General features: G+C 39.1%; 5 protein-coding genes and 1 long non-coding RNA gene across 9 annotated transcripts; 2 read left to right on the forward strand and 4 right to left on the reverse strand.

The window, feature by feature from the left end:
* Positions 1-365: 365 nt before the first annotated feature.
* On the reverse strand, positions 366-2,252 carry LOC119987390. The gene is made up of 2 exons (XM_038832286.1): positions 1,531-2,252; positions 366-1,219 (listed from the first exon to the last, which is right to left on the reverse strand). Exons 1-2 carry the CDS (start codon positions 2,228-2,230, stop codon positions 1,182-1,184), a joined length of 738 nt encoding a protein of 245 aa, XP_038688214.1. The 5' UTR covers positions 2,231-2,252; the 3' UTR covers positions 366-1,181.
* Positions 2,253-3,039: 787 nt separating this feature from the next.
* LOC119986775 lies at positions 3,040-4,812 on the forward strand. Its single transcript, XR_005465340.1, has 3 exons — positions 3,040-3,087; positions 3,783-3,949; positions 4,652-4,812. It is a non-coding gene; the product is annotated as an uncharacterized LOC119986775 (long non-coding RNA).
* A 280-nt stretch (positions 4,813-5,092) lies between these two features.
* On the reverse strand, positions 5,093-7,394 carry LOC119986774 (NDR1/HIN1-like protein 6). The gene has a single exon (XM_038831456.1). The coding sequence runs from the start codon at positions 7,124-7,126 to the stop codon at positions 6,365-6,367; it is 762 nt and encodes a 253-aa protein (XP_038687384.1). The 5' UTR covers positions 7,127-7,394; the 3' UTR covers positions 5,093-6,364.
* Positions 7,395-7,796: 402 nt separating this feature from the next.
* Positions 7,797-10,580, reverse strand: LOC119987386 (protein N-lysine methyltransferase METTL21A). Its single transcript, XM_038832278.1, has 5 exons — positions 10,144-10,580; positions 9,875-10,017; positions 9,575-9,759; positions 8,494-8,607; positions 7,797-8,418 (listed from the first exon to the last, which is right to left on the reverse strand). Exons 1-5 carry the CDS (start codon positions 10,423-10,425, stop codon positions 8,291-8,293), a joined length of 852 nt encoding a protein of 283 aa, XP_038688206.1. The 5' UTR covers positions 10,426-10,580; the 3' UTR covers positions 7,797-8,290.
* An 81-nt stretch (positions 10,581-10,661) lies between these two features.
* Positions 10,662-13,000, reverse strand: LOC119987387 (UPF0426 protein At1g28150, chloroplastic). 4 transcript variants are annotated; one of them, XM_038832279.1, is made up of 3 exons: positions 12,843-13,000; positions 12,589-12,747; positions 10,662-11,039 (listed from the first exon to the last, which is right to left on the reverse strand). In XM_038832279.1, the coding sequence occupies exons 1-3, from the start codon at positions 12,885-12,887 to the stop codon at positions 10,860-10,862; spliced, it is 384 nt and encodes a 127-aa protein (XP_038688207.1). In that variant the 5' UTR covers positions 12,888-13,000; the 3' UTR covers positions 10,662-10,859. The 4 variants fall into 4 exon arrangements, with proteins under 4 accessions (XP_038688207.1, XP_038688208.1, XP_038688209.1 ...); XM_038832280.1 differs by having other exon boundaries at positions 12,849-12,993; XM_038832281.1 differs by having other exon boundaries at positions 12,589-12,741; positions 12,843-12,983.
* A 4,311-nt stretch (positions 13,001-17,311) lies between these two features.
* LOC119987552 (abietadienol/abietadienal oxidase) lies at positions 17,312-20,306 on the forward strand. The gene is made up of 10 exons (XM_038832489.1): positions 17,312-17,359; positions 17,887-18,138; positions 18,242-18,566; positions 18,663-18,812; positions 18,913-19,155; positions 19,251-19,340; positions 19,415-19,493; positions 19,695-19,816; positions 19,925-20,052; positions 20,133-20,306. The coding sequence occupies exons 2-10, from the start codon at positions 17,924-17,926 to the stop codon at positions 20,242-20,244; spliced, it is 1,464 nt and encodes a 487-aa protein (XP_038688417.1). The 5' UTR covers positions 17,312-17,359; positions 17,887-17,923; the 3' UTR covers positions 20,245-20,306.
* Positions 20,307-22,267: the final 1,961 nt, after the last annotated feature.

The raw sequence follows: 22,267 nt of genomic DNA on the forward strand, positions 1-22,267 counted from the left end.
GAGCATGGGTTGTGCGGCGTAGCCGAGGTGCGGGTGTGGAGGTGGGATTAGGGTGTGGCGGAGACATAATGGGGTCAAGTGTGGTAGTGGTGTCACTATGGAATGATGTGTTTGGTGGAATGTTAGGTGTGTCTGAAGGAATGGGCATGGCACTCGGTGCAGGTGTCGGTAATGGGTCAATAGAGACCATTGGAGTGGGAAACAACGTGGAATTGGGGGGAGGGGAAAGAGTGGCAGCGGAAGTAGTGTAGGGAAATAATTGTTCATGAAAAACAACGTCCCGAGAGATGAATATTTGACCAGTTTCGAGATTGGAAACGCGGTATCCCTTGGTACCATATGGGTATCCAAGGAATAGGCAACGGATAGAACGGGCATCAAATTTAGTAGGACGAGTATGGTGGGTGGAGGCAAAACACAAACAACCAAACACACGTAAATGTGCATAAGAAGGTGTTTTGTGAAAGAGAATTTCGTATGGAGTTTTACCTTTAAGAACAGGAGTGGGAGTACGATTGATGAGATAAGCAGCGGTAAGGATGGAATCTCCCCAAAAAAATTTAGGAAGGTTGGCTTGAAAAAGTAAGGAGCGGGCAACATTTAGAAGGTGACGGTGCTTGCGTTCGGCTACTCCATTCTGTTGTGGGGTGGAAACACAAGTGGTTTGATGCATAATCCCTTTTTCAGAGTAGAAATCATGCATGGAGAATTCAGGGCCATTGTCACTCCTAATGACTTTGACGCGAGTAGAAAACTGTGTTTCAACATAGTTTATGAAGGAAAGAAGAGATCCACGTGCATCGGATTTGCTATGTAATAGATAAATCCAAGTACAACGAGAAAAATCATCAACAATTGTAAGAAAGTATTTTGCCCCATTGAGTGATTGGATATGGTATCCTCCCCAAATGTCAACATGAATTAATTCAAATGGAACTTTCGTAGTAATAGAACTCAATGGAAAAGAGTTACGAGTTTGTTTGGCAAGAGGACAAATGGCACAATCATCAACTGAACAAAAATGGATATTTTTGGTAGACAAAGATATGGCCCGTAGGCTTTTGTTAGATAAATGACCTAAACGTTGGTGCCATAAATGGGATGAGTTGGAAGGTGTAATTGTTGAGGCGGAATAACACCCAGATATCCTCGCAACGTCCAAGTAATAAAGCCCATTGCGCTCAGTTCCCATCCCAATCATCTCCCCCGATCGTTGGTCCTGAACAATGCAAGACACATCAGTAAAAATTGCAGAACATAGGGATGTTTTGGCTAATTTGGCTACTGAAATTAAGTTTAATCGGAATGATGGAACACATAAAACATTATAGAGCACAAGATTATCAGAAAACCGTATGGTGCCCATATGTGTTATGGGAGCAATGGCATGATTGGGCAGGTATACATGACGATTACGAATTGGTGTCTTGGTGGTCATAAGAGTGGATGAGCAGACCATGTGATCTGTAGCACCTGTATCAAAAATCCATTCCTTATGTGGAATAAGAGAGTTTGCACAAACTGTGTTACCTGAAACGTTGCTCATTGTAGTTGCCGCATTCACTTGACTAGCCATGTTTCCTACTTTGTTTTGATCAATAAGAGCAAGGAGATCATGATATTGATCTGCCGTGAGGTTGTAGGAAGGTGGTGTGCTATCAGTATTGTCTGGTTGAAAACTTACATGATAAGCCTTTGAACGAGAATGAGAGTTTGTGTTCAAATGATTACTCTTATCACCGTGAGAGTTGGCCCTCTTAAGCTTGCGGCAAATATCGATTGTGTGACCTTTGTGTCCGCAGTAGTCACATTTTAAGTGTGCCCGACAGTTTTCAGTGGAGTGACCAGTAAGGTGGCAACGATGGCAACGGATAGTGGAGAGGTGGGACAAAGGAGCTTTCCCTGTATGATTGAACCTTTCTCTAGCGGTGAAAGCTGCTGCCTCTGGTGCTTTACCCAGACCTTGTGAGGAGATGACTCGTTGTTTTTCGTCTTGATTGACAAGAGAGAACACTTTGTTAGCAGGAGGTAGTGGATCCATGAGAAGAATTTGACCACGTGCTGCTGCATAAACCTCATTGAGTCCCATAAGGAACTTGATGGTACGTTGTGTCTGTTGGTATTGATGTAGAGTCTTGGCAATATCCCCACTACAAGGTGGTAGAGGACAAAGTGCATCTCGTTTGTCCCAGAGACTTTTGAGCTTGGTGTAGTATTCACCAATGGTCATGTTGCCTTGCAAGCAATCATGGATTTCCCGCTCAATGTGAAAAAGGTACACACTGTTGGTGGTAGAGAGTAGTTCCTTTAGTTCATTCCAGACGGCAAGAGCACTATCATTGTACATGACGCTTTGTCCGATTGCAGGGGTTACTGTGTTGAGGATCCATCCTTTGACAAGAAGATCACAACGAGTCCATTGCTTTACCTCTGCCGTGGATCCTGTGACAGGTTTGGTCACGGTTCCATCGATGAAACCGTCTTTGTTCTTGGCAATAAGGGCCATGAGCATGGCATGACTCCAAAGAGGATAGTTCTCTTGATTCAGCGATTGGGTCACCAGGATAAGACCAGGTTGGTCCGAGTGGTGAAGATAGAGAGGATCACTTGGATCATCGTGCCAATGGTTTTGCATCTTGGTTATCTCAGATTTTTCTGGGTCATTGTTGTCGGTCTTTGCCATGAGTGTGGAGGCAAGGTGGAATAATGATTTGCAGTTGATGTTGTTTTACAGGAAGGGTGAAAGCCTAAGCTCCGATACCATGTAAAGAAAACAGAGAAAGAGAATTGTGTATGGTGTTGAGAAAATTGTATGTTCATTTACATCTATGTTAGTGATATATATAGGAGAAGAAAGCACTAAGTCAAGCCTAAACAATGGCAAACAACTAGAAACATTGCCTAATTTATGCATGCATTTAAGGTAATGGAATCAATAATATATTCTCCTTGATATCCTCCTTGATATCCTCCTTAACATGTTCCTTGATATCCTCCTTAATATCCTCCTTAACATCCTCCTTAATTTCCTCTTTAATAGCATCAAAGAACTAGGACTTGAGGCAGCGGTTCAAAGGCAACACCCAGGTCAAGTTTTGTTTTTTTTATTGTGATGTTGAAAAAGCTTCTTGACATCTTGGTTCATGTAGGACATACAACCTTCTTTGCATCTTAGTTCATGTAGTGACATTAAGTTGTGCGCTTCAAAAAGAGATTCTTGCGGGTAACTTAGGCCTCCAATTTACTTCCATGGAAGATTTCTTCTGCCACCTTCTTAAGCCATCAAAAGAAACCATAAGATACTTTGTCTAATTCCAGAATGCGTGAAGCACTATGATGTGGAATAGGAAATCTGTGCTAACCTCTTGCTATTCCCAATTTATGTTGCACTTGGACATTAGTTTTGAAGTTGAACCTTAATAGATCGACTTTTTCTCCTTGGACTATTTTTTTCCTCTTCTAGTGTAGTATGGAAGCAACAACATTTTTATCATTATCTTCTACGACTAATAGGAATATGCTCATTATGAATAGTGAAGCTATACATCTAATTGAAATGATTTGTTTGACATACCCTTCCTTAATGTAGAGACCTGAGGGATACGATACCCGAGTGTGTTGATATATCCAGGAAGTAACAGTCTTTGCGTAGGCACATCCTCTTATTCGTTCACAAGCTGATGCTTATGTTACTTTTAGGGCATTTCATTCTCAATATGTTAATGAAAGTTTGTGTATCTTAATATCCAAATTCATTTGGAAATGTATCAATCTCTTTTCAGGCGAAATCTGCAATTCAGCATCCTACACACCTGGATTTGGGAAATGTGGTTTCTGGAAGGATGGGTATGATTTGTGAAAGTGTGCTTTCAGAATTCAAGGAGTTGCTGTCAATGTGTGGAGGTCCGAACGAAAAGCTGAGGGCCAATTATTTATTGCAACAAATCATGTGAGTTTTCCAAATTTTTATTTATTTAATTCTTGAACCATTTAGTCTGATTGAAAATATTCTGACTAGTTAAATTTGAACGACAGAATGATGGAGGTTGTTTAAATACTAACTTAATCTGCAAAATTTACTTTTAAATCATTTTGCTTAAATCCTTTCATGTTCCTTGTGCCTCTATTCATTATATGGATTAGGGAGCTTAATTTGTGCTGTAAACAATGCTGGCTTGTTAAAAATATAATGGCATAATTCAATTAGTAATAACTCTCTCTACATCTCTCTATACGTATGCCACATATGACAGTACTTTCTTATTATTTTGGATGTATAGAAAAGAAAGAATTTCACAGAATTCGGGAAACACTCGAACAAATTTTTTAAGCAATAATACCCCTCTCCCAGTATTCATGAGAAAAATAATTTTTCATTATACTCATTCTGGATTGTCCTATCTGAATTCTTGGGAGGATTACATATGTTTCTATTGTTTCTTGTTTTGGCATATGAACGGCTAAAAGGTGACATTTGAAATTGATAGGATGTGTAGGGCTCCTCTCTCTCTCTCTTGCAAATACTCTTCATTTCCCAAATTAAACATTAATTCTTGAACCTTGGCATTGGCATGATGTAGTGAGTGAAGCAATTAGCTGAATTCCTGAGTGTCGTTTATCTACGATACTTAAGTTGTTGGTTTTGGCATAGGAAATGAGGTTGAGATGGATTGTTTGGCTCTTGCCTAGTGGTGGATCGGCTAGCAATGAACAGCATGATTTGATTTCTGCCTGAATGTTCTGCTTGCTGATTTTTGCACTTCATTTTGTATCTATATTGTGGATCATATTTGTAATGTTCTCTACTCATAAAGATCTATTGGAACAGTATTTTACCTGATGCTCCTTCAGAGCGCATAATAGGTCTCCGGACTACGAGAAAGCTGGCCCTGAAGAACAAAATCGTTTATGGGACTGCCGATTACTGGTACGCTCCAACTTTGACAGCAAATAGGGCATTCGTGAGAACAATTTCACAGACAGGGATGTCCTTGTATACCATTGAGCATAGACCACGTGCTTTAACTGGTGATTAGCCATGCATGACATCAAAACGCATCAGCTAGACATATTTTTGATGAGCAGGTCAGTTAACATAATCTCCAATGCTGATTAAATGTTGTTTTTACCTCAACGTCAATTTCTTAAATAGCCAGTTGTACATTTTTAGAGAGTGAAACAAGCGCTTGGTATTTGCCACCTCCTACGGCTCCTTATTCAATTCTTTTGAAGTCATTGGCTCCTTTTACTTGTTCAAGAATCTCCCTCTTCTTCCACTCGTCCCTAAGAGTAACTAGGCCCAATTCGGTCATGTTTTTATGTTCTGATCGATTCTGTTAGTTACACTGAACACATATTCATTTCTTTGTTTCTTCAAGTGTTCACTCATCACTGATCTCATTATAATTTCTAATGGAGGAATGGTTTGGAAAATCTGACATACAAGAATTTAAGGTGTAGGAAGGGTTAAAGCAAAACAGTTGCTGCAATGGAAGTTTTAGCTTACTGGAAAACAGTGACGGGAAGGACATTTAAATTGTTTGAAGATTCCTTGTGCGAAAGGAAAGGATATGGAGATTGAAGGGGAATGCAAGGGAATAGTGTTGGAAGAAAGTTGTAACTTGTAAGTAGAAGAGAAGAAAAGTAGTAGTTTGGGTGCTTTGAACAGTACCTGTGAATGTGGCAGGTAGAATGAAAGAAGAGGAGAGAGAGAGACACACACTAAGGCCACAGCCCTCATGCAAATCAAAATTCTCAATATTCCATTATCAAATTCATCTTCCAAAACCTAACAAGACTATAATTCCTAATTCTAATATACTATATTTCCTAATGGGGAACTTGTAGAAAGATCTTTTTTTGGAAATAACCTACTAAATTCCTAACATAAAGGCTGACTAATCGAGTGTCTTTAGCCACTCTTCCTCTAACCAACCTTCCAACCATATCTGTTATGAACATATGCAAAGTGATGGAGGAAAGCTTCTTAACTTGATATTCATCCCACCAAGGTTGAATAGCCAAAAGTCTCCAGATCCCTTTGACATTGACAAATGTGAACTGTTCTGACTGACTGATTAGGTGTGATGATTAGTCATCAGCATGGGGGAATTCAATTTTTTCTCTCCTGGTACCATGGTTCTCAATTGAGAGATAGGGGATAAAGAAAGAAAGAAAGAAAGAAAGAGCCTTAGGAATCCAGTTTGCGGGACCACTAGAAACAAGCCTTGGCAACTATGAATTAATGTTGGAGAAAACTCAGTATTTCCTCCCTACAAATGGGATCAGAAGATAACAACACACAAAGTGGGGAAACGGTAGATAGAACGAGAAGGGACATTGGGAATTCTGAAAGACCTTAAATTTACAGCTTCAGCTTAAACCTACAATTGCTAGCTTTAATACTAACTTTATTATTTGCAGCCATGCTATCCACCACCAACATGCACTCCCCCAGTATTCTCACCCTCCTCAGCTTCAACTTCCCAAGCTTGATTGCCACTGGTGCATCAACTTTTAAGTTCAATGGAATTTGCCCAGTCTGCTGTTGCTTTTGCAATGCTCTCAGCAAAGGGCTTCCAGACTGCGTTTGACCAGTTAAGATTACGTCAAGCTTTGTAACATTCTGGTGACCTTGGTAAAATATTGGTAATGCCCCTTTGCAAAGCTTTGCAGTTGTGTACCATACGCTCAAGTGCCCTCCTTCCTCATAGTAGATTCCGATTTTCTTGTTCGGATTATTGGCTGTGATTTTCACACCCAGTGTTGCATATAAGGTCATGTCATAATTGAGCCTTAAATTGCTTATTCTTAGCCTGTCAACGGAGTACGTTGGAAGTTTTGGCTTGAAGACAAGGTAAAGAATGCCAACTGCAGCTGCAAGAAAGACTAGAAGGAGGAAGAGAAGGCTAATTGTCCAACATATGCATTTGCAGCACCTACTTCTCGTCTTTGGCGGGTTTGACTGAGTTATGTCTGGATTATTAACAATCGCTGAAGGTTGTCGGTGATAAGCATGGCTTGGACAGACTTTATGAGATGTTGCTGGGCCTGGTGGTGGCCAAGGTGCTGTTGGTGGTGGCGCTTCCACAACCGCTACTGGATGGATTTTCTGGCGATTTGCCATACTTGTATTTCAGCTAGTTGAATGATTTGTAAGTGTTGGCACTTGGCAATCCCTTTTTTTTCCTAATCTCTTTTTATTTATGTGCAAAGAAGCTGACTTTGAGATTGCTTTTGTGTCTTCAAAGGATGAGCATTTTGGGTGAAGAATGTCTCACCTTCCTCACCTAATAACATGTACATCTCAAATGTATGGGGGTAGTTCAGCTAAGTATTTTGTACTAGTTGAGAAATTAAGAAACATACCATGCTTGCGTATTATTGCTTGCAGTTAAACCATATAATCTCGGCAGGATTGGGAAAGCCACGTCAGCACTTCTACCTTACTATTACCAAGGTCAAGGTGTTAGGTGCAGGGATAAACAAAAGGGCATCAGAGAGAGATCCCAAACATTATGGTTTTAGATTAATGAAAATTTAATTGAGCTGGTACCACATGTCAAGTAATTAATCTAACAAGACAACAACGATGTCCATGAAAATGCTTGTGAAAAAAGTGATTGCTGCATGCATTGCCGAACTGATACGCGATCATACAAAGAGGAAAACCGATCAATGAGAGAAAACTTGATGAAAACGGTGGTGGTGCCGTGCGTTGAACAGCTTTCAATGAGAGAAAACCGGACGAAACCTGGGTAGTTCATAATCAAGTGGATACATATACAACATATCACTCTCATAATATTTTATTTTATAGGAGTATCAATCAATCATAATTAAAAGTTTCAAGCTTTAGGAACTGAATGCAATTCGTGAATGTTGCGTCATGAGTGTGGGTGATTTGGATACTTTACACAGGCTTAGCTTCAACAAGGAAGATAATATAGCAAAGGAGGAGACGAAAAAAGAAATAAAAAAATGAAGAACATATAACACTTTCAACTAGTTGTTGCAAGATTTTGTCAAAGGGTTTGCTCAAGGGCCGTAATTGAGCAGCACTTAAATCGGAGAAAATGTCCCAGCTTCTATCTCCCCTTGGTGATTTTGCATAGTACAAAAATAATGATTCTCATCTTCTTGTGTTGCAACAGGCTAATGCACTAACTACGCCCACACCCACCAACAGGGACTTCAGCTGCCGGGGGAGCTTTCATCATTCATGAAAAGACTTCAATTTCCTTTTCCTTTTCTCTTTGTTTAATATGAAGCTTACTTCAATTTCTTTCCCTCACTTCCTCACCATGACATACATCACAACTCGACGACTGCAATAGTCTGGATGCCACTGTTTCTGACCCACACGCCCAACCACAAAGTCCTTCATCGCAGCTTCTAAAAAATACTCGAGGACAGAATCTGCCGAGGGAAGAGGTTTAGTGGAAATGACAATATGTTTGAAAAAGACAGACATGGAGAGAGAAATATTCTTACCATTTCGGAGCTCTCCAGCAAGAAAAATAGTTGTTTCTGATCCAGAGAGTTGCTGTAGTGTTTCCAACAACTCAACAACAGCTCCTTCACTATAGATCACATCTGAACCCAGCACTAAAGAAGCATAGGAAGAAACCAACTAGTGAAAAAATAATCCTGGCTAAACCAAGTATGAAAAGCTAAAATTTGAAAAATATACCTATCTGTTACGAAATGAAAGGAAAAATCAAGCAGTCCCTGGCCACAGGTGAGAATGAGCAGAAGCTTGCTAGCAATTGATCAAGTTTTACAAGCATTAACAGCTTAAATAGTATTCAGTCCAAAGCCCCCATTTGCTTATAAAGTTGTGCATTCCACTTATCAAAAAGTAGGAAAAACAACTTTCCCAACACGTGCATACAGGAAAAATTCATCAGATGATGATGACTCTCTGTTGGCAAAAAATTAGACAACAATTCCCAAACGCTAAAACTAGATAAGGAAGAGACATGGAGCATCCAAAGCCAACAAGAATCATGAGATGTTCTGATTGAAAAATAAGTTTAAATTTTGTATTCTTATATTTTGGAACTTCATTTTACAGTTAAACTTATGAGCTTTAAGGAATACATCCATGGTTCAGATGGATGTATTCCTTCACTTATCAAATCTTTGGTTCAGAAATTATAGCAATTTTCAGGATTAGTTAGAAGCTCAAGCTAAATTCCTTTGCAAATCCTGGGGACCACAGATAATCAGGTCATTACCAAACCAACCAGTAAGGTCTGAAGTGTACAATTCCATTTACTAAACTCAAAAGGAAAACAATTTTGAAGGTCCAAAATGTATGCCAGCCTAAGGTCCACGTGACTTGATTCATGCAATAATGGAAGGGAGGTTTCTCTCCCACTCAACATTTACATTCCTTCATCCCATTTCACTATTCAAACATAACCTTGGCAAGCCATTGTTGTCCTTAATTGAGAGGTCCAATACTATCAATAAGTCCTTTATTCTGTAAGTTCAATACTGCATCATTATTCTATTGCTGCACAAAATTGAAAGAGCAGTAGCAGCATTGGAGTAAGGAATAGAATGATACCATAATGAGGTAAAGGTTGGACGAGTTCAGGGTCAGGGACATCTCCCCATGTGAGCTCCTTAGCTAAGGCAGAACCACGCAGGTCTACATGCCTTAAATTAGCTTCAATGTTCTTCTTCAGCAGCCTCAGTCTATCGGGCAAATCAGTGAGGAAAACTTTGGCACCCAAAAGGGTAGCAACGCAGCTGCAAACACAGACACAGACAAAATACGCTAAAAGACATGGACTTTGATCAATGATGATACAGTAGGACAAAAAAAAGGGAGAAAAGTTGGAGAGTTAATATGACAAGCGAGTACCCGACTAAGCCACAGCCAGAACCCAACTCAACAACCTTCTTTCCCTGGAGGAGAAGCAAGCCAGAGTCCACAGCATGCTCAAGAAACTTGGCTAAGACAACACCGCTGTCCCACATCACTGAACCAGTGACCCCAGGAGTGCTCTGCAGTACAAGAATAATAGAGAGAGAGAGAGAGAGAAAAAAAAAAAGAAGAAGAAGGAAAGTGAGAGAGACAGTTGGGGGGGGGGGGGGCGATAAACAATTAAGAGAAGAAATAAAGAAAGCAACCAGAGAAGAAGGGGATTGGAGAATAGAAAGAGAATGGCCACAGGCGTCGAGGGAGAGATGGAGAGACGACTGGGAGACGAAGGCGTTGGGTTTGGAGAGAGCTGGCTGTTGAAGTCCCCACAGCAGCATCATCTCTTCGGCCGCCGAATCCTCCCCTTCGTCCACCAACCTCACTTCCCCTCCGTATAACCCCAATTTCTTCATCAACGACATCTCGTCTCCCTCTTCTTCCATTTCTTCTTTAGTTCTCTTAGGAGGTACAATCTCACTGGACTGAACCATATGATAATATTGGCGTAAACGGGCTAAAAGATTGACTTTTGAGTAGAACGGGCCATCAATCAATGGGCTTTTTTTGGAGCATTTAATGGGCTTTCTGTGCCCGTGTTGATTGCTTTCTCTTGCTTCGGGATGAAACAGCACAGTTCGAGACTCGAGACTCCAAACTCCAAACAATACACTGATGAAGGCAAACTTACTGCCGCTTGGTAGTAGTAGTCTCCAGGTACAGCATATAGTAATGTATTAATAAATGATAACTTAATTTACAAACTTGAACAAGGATCCACGATTGGGATTAGAACTGTATTGAGCCGTAGATGAATTACAGTCCTGCATCATCCCAGAAAAGACGTGCCTTTAGATTTGCTTTTATCAAATATAATCATGTGTCAATACACGTTTATTGTACACCAGTGGCAGTAATCCAGGTCGGGTCACTCGATATCAATCTGTTGTGGGACTTCTTCATCTGCTTTCGACCCATCAACATCAATTTCTTCATCTGTGATTCCAGCAGCTTCCACTGTTCTCGTTACCCACTCCTTTAGTGGATCTTCATCTAAATCAAGCCTTAAGAGGCCTGCAAGAATCCCACCCATGAAAGCAACTGGCTCCTATAAAGCAGCAACATATTATTAGGATTCGTTTAAACAAATATGATAGAATAGTTCAGGAAAAGGAATGCAGAATGCAGCCCGTTGCCATCACTCATCAGTTCAAATTAAATATGACAAAATGGCTGATATTCAAACAAAAGCTCATCAAACAGAAAACCAGCTGATAACAGAACTGACATAGTTTTCTAGAGCAAATTGCTAGGAATATCAATTTGCAAAGAATGACAATACATTTCAACTCGAGTCATACTGCCATGGGGGGGGGGGGGGGACACACTTATTCCTCTCCTTAGGTATCAACTGCCTCACAGATAGTGCTTGAGAACTGACATAGTTTTCTGCATTATTGTTAACCACATGCATGTGACATGAGAACTTAGATGGTCTCTGCAAAGGATTACAAGGCACTTGACATAGCAAAACTGTGACGGACATTTCTATTTAAATTATCACAACAGCCTAATGCAACAAATGCAATTGTAGAAGTTAACTGGTTCAACAGACAATATGTAAACAGAAGGCAAATCGAGAGTCATGAAGCATCAACAAGGCATAGAGGCACAGTACCTATCATTAAGCCCATGGAAGGATCATCACTTGGTTTCCAATCTACTAAGCCAATATGCCATAAAGAATTTCGAGACACAAAAGTATATCAACTCCTTAGTTAACAACATAAGATTGTTAACCAATGTTTCGCCTATGAATGAACTTCAAATGGTCTGGATTTCGATAAGAAGAGTTTACAGAACATAATTTAGCTTCACAACTTTATCGACCATTTGATTATTTACTTAGGTCCGAGGAAACTCCAAGTGCATATGTCAACCATCACCATAGGGAAAATGAAAAAAAAAAGAAAAAGAATCTCCTTTGGGCACTCTGAAGAAGAATGGTCACCAAGCGGAAAGGCAAACATCAATAAACAGTGGATCAAATTTATCCCCTCTCTAAATATATAAGGGGAGTTCTCAGTGAAATTCAATTCTCATTTTGTGAGGTGGGATAACAGTTCAAGTCATCTGTTTAAGTGAAATGACTTGTACCAATATAATCGTCAGAAGTATGGGTCACAGTGTTGACGAGCAGAAGTTATTTTGCTTATTCATTAAGAATCAAAACGAAAAAGAAAACAACGTCCCGTGAATAAGGCATCTGCAGTGACTTCAAGGTCCCCGAGGATAGATATCCATGGCCTTACCACAATGGTTTATTCTTAAGAGTACAAACTCGAATGATTTCATTCATATTTCAGAATGAAAGGAACAAACCATTACTTCATTACATCTACTTCTTCTAGACATGATGAAAAGGAAGTAAGGAACATATGGAATACTGAAAATCACAAATTTAATCAAGAAAATATTAGTTTTTCCAAAACCGTGATTAACAAAGAATGGGCTTTGGCCGTTTGGGAATACATAAAATAAAGTGCTTAGATTCCAAGTATAATTCATGGAAAAGACAATCCCTTCCTGAACCAAAAATCCCCAAATCAAAATGAGTATTTGTAAACAGAAATAGAAATAGAAATAAGAAGCAATACCTTGAGAGCTTCTTTGAGCAAGGGTTCCTCTCGGGGATTGAAGAAACAAGCTTTGACGACAACACTTGCTCCTCTTTGAGTGCAATTCCACAAACCTAGGCTTGTTCTTCGCATGTGTTTGAATGGGTCATCTCTTCCACTGGCACTTGGTTGCTTCACCTTCCGCCACCACATCATGTTTCAATTTACAGGTAGAAGATAAGAATTAAGAAACCATAAACGAAGAAAGAGACTGAGATGGTAGAGAAACATACCATTACCTGTGCCCATGCGAGGGACGTGTTGACAAGTAGCGGCATTTCTGCAACTCCGTTGGTTATTACAGATTAGAAGAGAGCCTCCTCTTTCTCTTCCAGGCTTTTGTTTCTCGATTCTCGAATGTCCTCGGTCCTCCTCTGATGCCATGAAGCCCAACTGTATCCAAGAATGAGTGGTACAATATTATGGACGCGGCCCGATTCCCTTAAAGGGCCACGAGGCCTGATCTGCTACTCCTAATGGACGAGGCCCGCCCGATTACCTTGAAGCATTACGATCAAATCACATGGAAATTTCGACAGACATCATTTTCATCTATTTTGACAAAATGGATCACTAGATTTTTTTTATTTTATTTCTAATACAGGGAGGGAAGAGATGGGGAGGCTCAAACTCCATATATATACCACACACATGAGCATGAGCATCATGTCATTTGAGCTACTAGTCGTTCTCTGAATCACTAGACTTAGACAAAAAATAAAGTGTAAATAAAATAAATAAATAGATGGTCAGATCTTCTCAGACATGTAGACGTGGTGGCCTCTTCCATTTCCTCTGTTTAAAGTTTAAAAAATGAATAAAGCATGCAAGCAAGCTTCTTGCCTTCTTGGGTAATTAATTAAATGTCCTAAAGAATCTCATCTCGCTTCTTCAGCATTTTTGAGAATGGAGGAGGAGAATCAAACTTACACTTAATTGCTGTAGATGAAGCTTGCTTAGTACTTAGTAGTCTATCTTCTCCGTCTTTTTTTTTTTTTTTTTTTTTTTTTTGATGTAAAAGACGATTTTATAAAACCAAACAAGAGAAGTTACAGTCCAGGTACAACCCAAACTGACAGTACATCCCTCCACACTCTAAGACCTAGATTACAATAAGAGTTTCTTGCCATGAGGTGAGCAGCTTGATTCAAATTTCTGGAAACATGAGCGCAACAAGAAATACACAAATCCTCCATCAAAGTAAGACACGACTGAAGCACCGCTCCAGCAGGAGCACGGATAAAAGAACGATCAGCAAGAGATCGACAAACTATTGCTGAGTCGGACTCAAGCTGAAACTCACGAAAACCATGCTCTTTGGCCACCTGCAGACCAACCAGCACTGCAAGAGATTCCACAGCCACCGGGTCGAGCAAACCTTCTTGGTAGCAAGAAAAAGCTAACCTCACTTGTCCTCTATCATCACGCAAGACACCACCCACACCAGAGGCACCTTTGTCCTTGAAGCAAGCCCCATCAACATTGAGTTTGAGAAGCCCATTGGGAGGCCGAGTCCAAGCAGTATTCAAAGGACCTGCATGATTTCCACTTCTTAATTCCTGTGACTCCAAAGCTTGCCTATAATCCCCTATATAACTATTACCCCTTTTAATAAGCACCTCAGATGCCATCCATTTGCCTTCAAAAATAAATTCATTTCTTTTATTCCATATGAACCATGCAAACACCGCAAATACAACCTGCACTGAGGGCACTGTATCATTTAAAATGCAAGCAGCCCAGTCAACAAACTTTAGCCTACATCCCCATTGCCTATATTCCGATGGCAAAACTTTTGACCAAACCTCCCTTGCCGAACAACAATGCATCAACACATGCTCCACATTTTCTTCCTCCCTCCCACATAGATAACACCCACAAGTAGGAATAGCTCGTCTTTGGTATAAATTTGAGTTGCATGGAATGCATCCATGTACAGCGCCAAAGAGGAAATGTTGAATCTTGCTAGGCACCTGAATATTCCATAACGCTCGCCAAGGGAAGGTGTAGTCATTACTAGAAGAAGCCCCATGCCTGCTTTGATCCCTTTTCTTTTGCATAGCTACCCTATATCCCGATTTTACAGTGTAGCAACCATCACTTGACCAATGCCAACATAATTCATCCTCCACTGAATTGGCCCCTAGGGGAATAGACAGAATAAGACTTGCCTCTTGAGGGTCAAAAAGTTCTTTAACAGTCTCATTTCTCCACATTCCCAAACTTGAGTCAATTAAGTGGTGCACTGTTTTGTTTTGCCACTCCTCCGGAATCGGGGAGAACACCTTAAAAGTGGAAGGTTGTGGCAGCCAAGGTGCTTCTTTTATTAGAATATTTTTCCCATTTCCTACTCTCCACCTCATGCCTCTTTTCAACACTTCCATACCAGCCCATAGGCTCCTCCAAGCATAAGAAGGATTGGACCCCATCACTGCTGTCATAATATTACCATGAGGAAAGTATCTTGCTCTATAAATACGATGGAATAGAGTGGTTTTATTTGTCAAGAGGCGCCAAACCTGCTTAGCTAATAAAGCAAGATTAAAAGCCTCCAGATCCCGAAAGCCCAAACCCCCCTCCTCCTTTGGTAAGCACAACCTCTCCCATGAACGCCAATGAATTTTCTTTTTTCCTCCAACTTGCCCCCACCAAAAATTAGCAATACAACTAGTGATTTCATGACAAACTGATTTGGGAATGAGAAAACAAGACATTGTATAGGTCGGAATCGACTGGGCAACTGCCTTAATCATCACCTCCTTCCCACCTTTGGACAACAATTGCTCCTTCCACCCACTGATCTTAGACTGAACTCTGTCTTTCAGATTTCTAAATATAGACTTCTTGGATCGGCCAATCAACGAAGGTAATCCTAAGTATTTCTCATGAATAGCAAAGGATTGAACTCCAAGGACTTGTAGTAAGTTCTCCTTCATCTGGTCTGATATACCTGGGCTAAAGAAGACGCTTGACTTGTCAGTGTTTATCTTTTGACCAGTTGCTAATTCATAAATATGCAGCACTTTCCTAATCTCACCACATTCTGCAATATTTGCTCTACAGAATAATAAAGAGTCATCGGCAAAGAACAAATGCGTTATCTTTGGAGAATTTCGACCCACACTAATTCCCTGAATGCATCTCCTGGACACCGCATCATTCAACAAGTTTGTAAGGGATTCCGCACACAGAATAAACAGATAAGGAGATAATGGGTCTCCTTGCCGCAAGCCTCTTTCAGGCGTGAAAGAGGAAGAACCAACCCCATTCAAAAGCACAGAGAAAGAGACAGTGGTGATACATGACATAATCAACTTGACCCAGTGAGCATCAAAGCCCATCCGAAGCATTATCGCTTCCAAACTTGGCCACTCCACTCTATCGTAGGCTTTGCTCATGTCAAGCTTAAAAGCCATAACTGGATTTAGACGTCGTTTATGGCCCTTAATTGAATGCATTAACTCAGAGGCTACTAGCACATTGTCCGTAATAAGACATGCTTTCAATTTTCCAGATGCATTGTGATTAAGCCTTAATAAATCACTAGTTAGTTCATGGGATGATCAGATCAGACACACAAGAGTACAGTGGAAGCTAGCTAAGCTAGGTTTCTCTGGTAAAAAAAGAAACAACAGTTGAAGCATACCTGTCTTTTGCTGGCATCTTGTAATCTGTTGATCCTAATATTTATTTAATCAGAAATTCTCCTATGTGGACCAAAAGTGTGGATCAAGTTTGTGGACTTGTTTTTCAACCATAGATGTGGTGGGTCCCATAATAAATGTGTGGCCCCCACTTATGTTGTGATTAATTACAATCATTGGATTTTGATCCACAAACTTGGTCCACACTTTTTGATTATAAGAGAATTTCTGTTATTTAATTATAACTTCTCTATCTATGTATATAGTTTACTATATACATATCCTGGTGGGTGGTGTAATTAAGGGTAAAGGTTGCTAAATTACTGCAGAAACTGAGGGCCATGATTCTTGGAGAGAGGCTGTCAAACTTTGGCTACTTGTCCAAGTCAAATCCTAAATTTGACTTTTAGTGGCTCCATGTATTATATATATAATAAATTGCATCTTCCAGCGATATGTAGCTACTTTACTCTATGTTGTTAATACTCTCATCATTAATAATTTGCACTACCAGCTAGTTAATTAAGTCGTCCTTGATGCTGCAAAAACCATCATAATTGATAATACTCTCATCATTAATAATTTGCAGAGTGATGCTCAAGAGAAAAACACAGTTAAAATTTAACATAAAAGCAACTCGTGGTGTGTGTTCTCGAGCCCTCAACTTGGCAACTTGCCTTGAAGTTATGAATACATATAGAATATGACATCCCAGGCCCAGCTGTTGGTGTTGTTTAAGATTTAAGTGCCAATTTGACAGTTGATTGAGTATGTATATATAATTAAACAATGGTATGGAAGTCAACATTCTTGAGCTAACTTTGTGTAGTGGACAACATCACTTGCCTTGCTAGCTCAACTTGAAGATGATCCACTCACCTCACCTGGTTTTACGCTTCTAAAGGTTGGCTTTGGTCACACATGCATGTACATGTATCATATACGACTTTTAAGTGCACGTCTAAAAGGCTTTTTTTGGAGGGAGCAATCATACTTAATTCTTAATTTATCTGTATAAATACATAGTTTCCAACTGTCTCTATGTGTCTCTCCCTAGACAAAATTAAAGCATTATTATCAGCTATCTGCTTTGATCTTCTTGCAAGGTGAAGCTATAAAAATTACATATCTAATTAGTTCATCAATACTATAGGTTGATTATACCGCCATACATATGTGTGTATATATATATATATATATATCAAAGCGCAGCTACAATCTTGTTGCATGACATAATGCATAAAGTTCTCCATGCAGATCATATATATATATATATGATCTTCATTGAGATTCTTGAGATATCTTCCAACCATATATCAAAAGGAATTCATGGTTTTAATTAAGATATGATGTTCATTAATAACTTCAACATTTAATAGTAACTCTAAAACTCATACGCAGGCATATCCCCAAATTGATATGTGTAACTTTCAATAGGATCACACAACCATAGTTAACTAGATATTATATTGCCTTGTATATGTTGCAATTAGCTTGGAGTTGTAAAAGAAATGAAGTTGATTTTGCTGCTGATACACTGCTTAATTCTGTTTTAAATTCTTTTAAATATTATTATTAGTCGTCTCTGATGTTGGCAGTTGGCATCACATGGCTTAATCCATGATGCTTGCAGGTTGCAGCTCTTGTGTCTTTCTTCTATCTATCAGGATATGGAAGTTTACTCAGGAGGACTAGTGTGGGTGTTGATAATCATTTGTCTGTTTTTCTTCACATTTGTCCTTGCGAAATATTTGCTGAGAAGAAGGAAATTTGATCATCTGCCACCAGGAAGAAGAGGATGGCCATTGATCGGCAATAGCTTGAGCTGGTATGCTGCTATTGCAAGCTCTCATCCCTCTCAATTCGCTCAAGAACAAGCAAAAAGGTACAAAACTTTCTCTGTCCCTTTTAGTGCTTCTGTGCTAGCTGCATATATTTAGCTACCATTTTATCTATGTTTAATTGGTCGATTATTTCCAATTTAACAGATATGGGAAGATCTTTTCTTGTCGCCTATTTGGCGAATGGTCTGTGGTGTCAGTTGATCCAACATTCAACCGATTCATCATGCAGAATGAAGGGAAGCTGTTTCAGTCAAGCTATCCAAAATCTTTCAGAGACTTAGTTGGAAAAAATGGGGTGATTACAGTTCAAGGAGAGCAACAAAGGAGATTTCATGCAATCGCAGCAAACATGATGCGTGTAGAGAAGCCCAAATTCCATTTCTTGGAGGATATTCAGATGGTTATGCAGCAAACTCTGCAGAAATTCCATGACAATGAAACCATTCTTCTCCAGGATGTCTGCAGAAAGGCAAGTTTATATAAACATATGTGTTTATATATGTTGATCAATCTAGTTTCCTGCTGCTAGTGCATATACGTGATTTTTTAAGATATGCTCCTTCAGGTGTCTATCAATCTAATGGTTAATCAACTCCTGGGTGTATCAAGTGAATCAGAAATCAACGAGATGGCTCAATCATTCTCTGACTTTGTTGATGGCTGCATTTCTATTCCCATCAATTTTCCAGGCCTCCCCTACCACACAGCAATGAAGGTAACTTTTATTCATTCTTATATATGGTGTACTATTAACTGGGATAGCACTAATTAAGTCAAGACATATGATATCTTTTTTGTTACATATTGCGTGACAGGCAAGGGAGAAAATCATAAGCAAGATATACAAAACCATAGAGATGCTTAGACAGCTTCAGGGTGCATCTCAAGTGGGGAATGGTGTACTCGGACGGCTAGTGAACGAAGAAAACTTAGCTGATGAGACCGTAGCCGACTTCATTATCAATCTCCTTTTCGCTGGCAGTGAAACAACTGCAAAAACAATGCTTTTTGCAGTCTATTTCCTTACTCATTGCCCTACAGCAATGAAGCAACTTCTGGTACATGATCTCCATTTCCATTCCATTTTCAGTAAAATATAAAGGCGGTATATATATATATATATAAGAATCAATCAATCTGCATTTTGCGACAGGATGAGCAAGAAGGTCTGAGAAGATCAAAATCTGTTGAAGACAAAATGCTTTCATGGCAGGACTACAAAGCCATGTCTTTCACTCAATGTGTAAGTCAGTGTTGCTTGAGGCACAAATATAAAACCAATCTATTTTCAGAGTTTAAAATACATACTTCATTCAGGTTATTGATGAAACGCTCCGACTTGCTGGCATTGCAATCTGGTTAATGAGGGAGGCAAAAGAAGACGTTGTTTATGAAGGTATACGGTTAACTGATCTATTGGTTTTTTGCATGAGTAGTGGAACTATATAGTTGTCACCCAGAAAAAGAAAATTAGCTAGAACCATTGACGCATTTTATCAAACAGTACAAGTAGTTTTGACTTTGGCAAATTGCTTTTTAATCAATTATATTTTCTTTAAACCATTGTTTGATTGTCTGTTGGTTGGTTGGTTGGTAGAATATATGATTCCCAAAGGGTGCTCTGTTGTTGCATTTACTGCTGGAGTGCATTTGGATGAGAATGTGTACAAAGGAGCTCTCACCTTCAACCCATGGAGATGGATGGACCCAGAAAAACAAGTGTGTTCATTTACTGCACATTAGACAGACACACACACACACACACACATATATATATATATTAATGACATCCAGATTAACACATTATAAAAATATTTGTTTTCAAAGGAAATGAGAAATTGGCGAAGTAGTCCTTTCTATACTCCATTCGGAGGAGGAGCTCGGTTTTGTCCCGGTGCAGAATTGGCTAGACTGCAAATTGCACTCTTTCTCCATTACTTTGTAACTGCATATAGGTAAGTGTTTATCCTTTTTAAATCCGATTGTATTAGATTTCTCATAATTAAGTCTTGCTGATTTGGTGGAAATGGTGTAGGTGGACTCAACTCAAGAAAGATCGGATGTCATTCTTTCCATCGGCTCGATTGGTCCAAGGCTTTCATATTCGCTTGAACAGACGACATCAATCCGTTAAGAAAGTCCAGTGAAATATTATTATAGGGGATATTTTATTATTTCTAATATGATTATATAATTTATGCACGTCACATGTAATTAATCCACACACCATCATTAAAATGATTTTTTAATTATTTTTTTATGTTTTCGTAATGTCAACAAATGAATGAAAATTAACTATATTTGTACATAGAGATGAGTATTTGAAAAAAGCTTATGTATTTTTCAAAACAGTTCAATCAATCCATTGTACAATTTTTCGGGTTAAATAATCCTCTCTATTTTGTTTTTCAAGCTAAAAAAACCCCTCGTACCTGAATTTTATTATAATGTCGCTGACATAAAAGGCGTCTTTTTTTTCTTTTATGTGGATGCATAAACCGAACTTTCTTAGCTTGACATTTAAGCACAATAAAGGTATTGTGCGCTTTTAACTCTCATTGGATTAAGGCAAGGGCGGAAGTAAGAATTTATATGGGGGTTTCGAGGGCAGCTCTCCCGGTAATTTTTTTTGAATTATTTATTAATTATGTATTCGAAAGTACAAAAAATAACACTAAAAATCATAGGTTCATATAAACACCTACACACATGAAATTGATTTCTTCGAATGAATACATCTGATAGCAACCAGAATTATCAAGTTGAAAACAAATAAAGCATCAATTGGCTATCAATTTCTTCGAATGAATAACTTGATAACACAACCTACTTGTACATCCTCACCTCATATGGCTTTGTGAAATCAGATCACTAGATCAGGTTGGTTTGCGTCTTTGAGAAGACCACCTCATATGACCTTCTTTGGCAATCCAGTGTAATTCTCAAAGACAAATCACAAAAGACATATTTGAAATCCCTAACCCTAAAGAAAAATAGCTAAAGGTAATATGAAATTCCTAAAGACAAATTAACATTTGTGAGGGAGAAGAATAGAGAAAATGAGAGAGAGAAAATTACCTTTGTGACTTTGTTGGTTTGTCTCTCTTTCAGTTGATCCTCGTTCTCTTATGTGAGGGGGAAGAGGAGAGGGACAATGGGATAGGTTAGGCCAAACACATTATGGTGGGCTGTGGGTAACAATTAGAATCCAGGGTGAGCAAAATTAGAAAAGAGCTAAAAAATATAACCTATGTTCAAAAAAAAATTTGAGGGTGGACAATTGCTCACCCTTGCCCAACAATAGGTATATCCCTCGATTAAGGTTAGGGCTCGGCATCGAGCCGGGCTAGGTCCCATTTTGAGAATCGGGCTTCAGGCCTTGCCGGACTTGGCTCTCAAAATGAGGCTCAGACCCGGGCCAGGTCCCATTTTTTGACTCTATAATATTTATATATGTATTATTTGAAGAAAATGTATTATATATATACATATGTGTAATATATACGTATTATGTATATATATACACATACATTGCAATAATATATATATACACACATATATATATATTATATATTATATAGATATATGTAAATGTATATGTAAATGTAATATATATATATATATATATATATGTATATGTATATACATATAGATATATACATCTATATGTATGTATATATAATATATATAAATATATACATATTATATATATAAATAAATAATGTCGGGCTCGGGCCTAGCCAAAATTGGCCCGAGGTGTCGGGCTTTGGGCCGGACCCCAGGCCCAGGCCCGCCCAAGGGGTCGGGCCGGGTTGCCCAGCCCCGATCTAATTTTGGGTCAGGCCTAGGCCCTCGGACCAAATGATGACCCCTAATTAAGGTATTGTGCGTTTTAGACCTACATGTATTTATTTTAGGAAATCATCCCCTAATCGAATTTATAACGTCTTCAGTTTGGTAAAGTGACTATCCAAATAACCAACTGACCATATGGTTATTTGGGTACTCACTTTCCCAAACTAAAGAGTATGAGTTTGCGTTAAATAAGCATGATATATAATTTATTGAATAAAAACCATGAGGGAAAGACTATGAATGTTCGTAGAAGTACTCTAGAGCGCACAATGCGAAGACGTATTACAGTTTCGTAGTGCCTGCATGCAACTACAA

Source organism: Tripterygium wilfordii, chromosome 20, assembly GCF_013401445.1.
Source record: "Tripterygium wilfordii isolate XIE 37 chromosome 20, ASM1340144v1, whole genome shotgun sequence".
Taxonomy (NCBI): Eukaryota; Viridiplantae; Streptophyta; class Magnoliopsida; order Celastrales; family Celastraceae; genus Tripterygium; species Tripterygium wilfordii.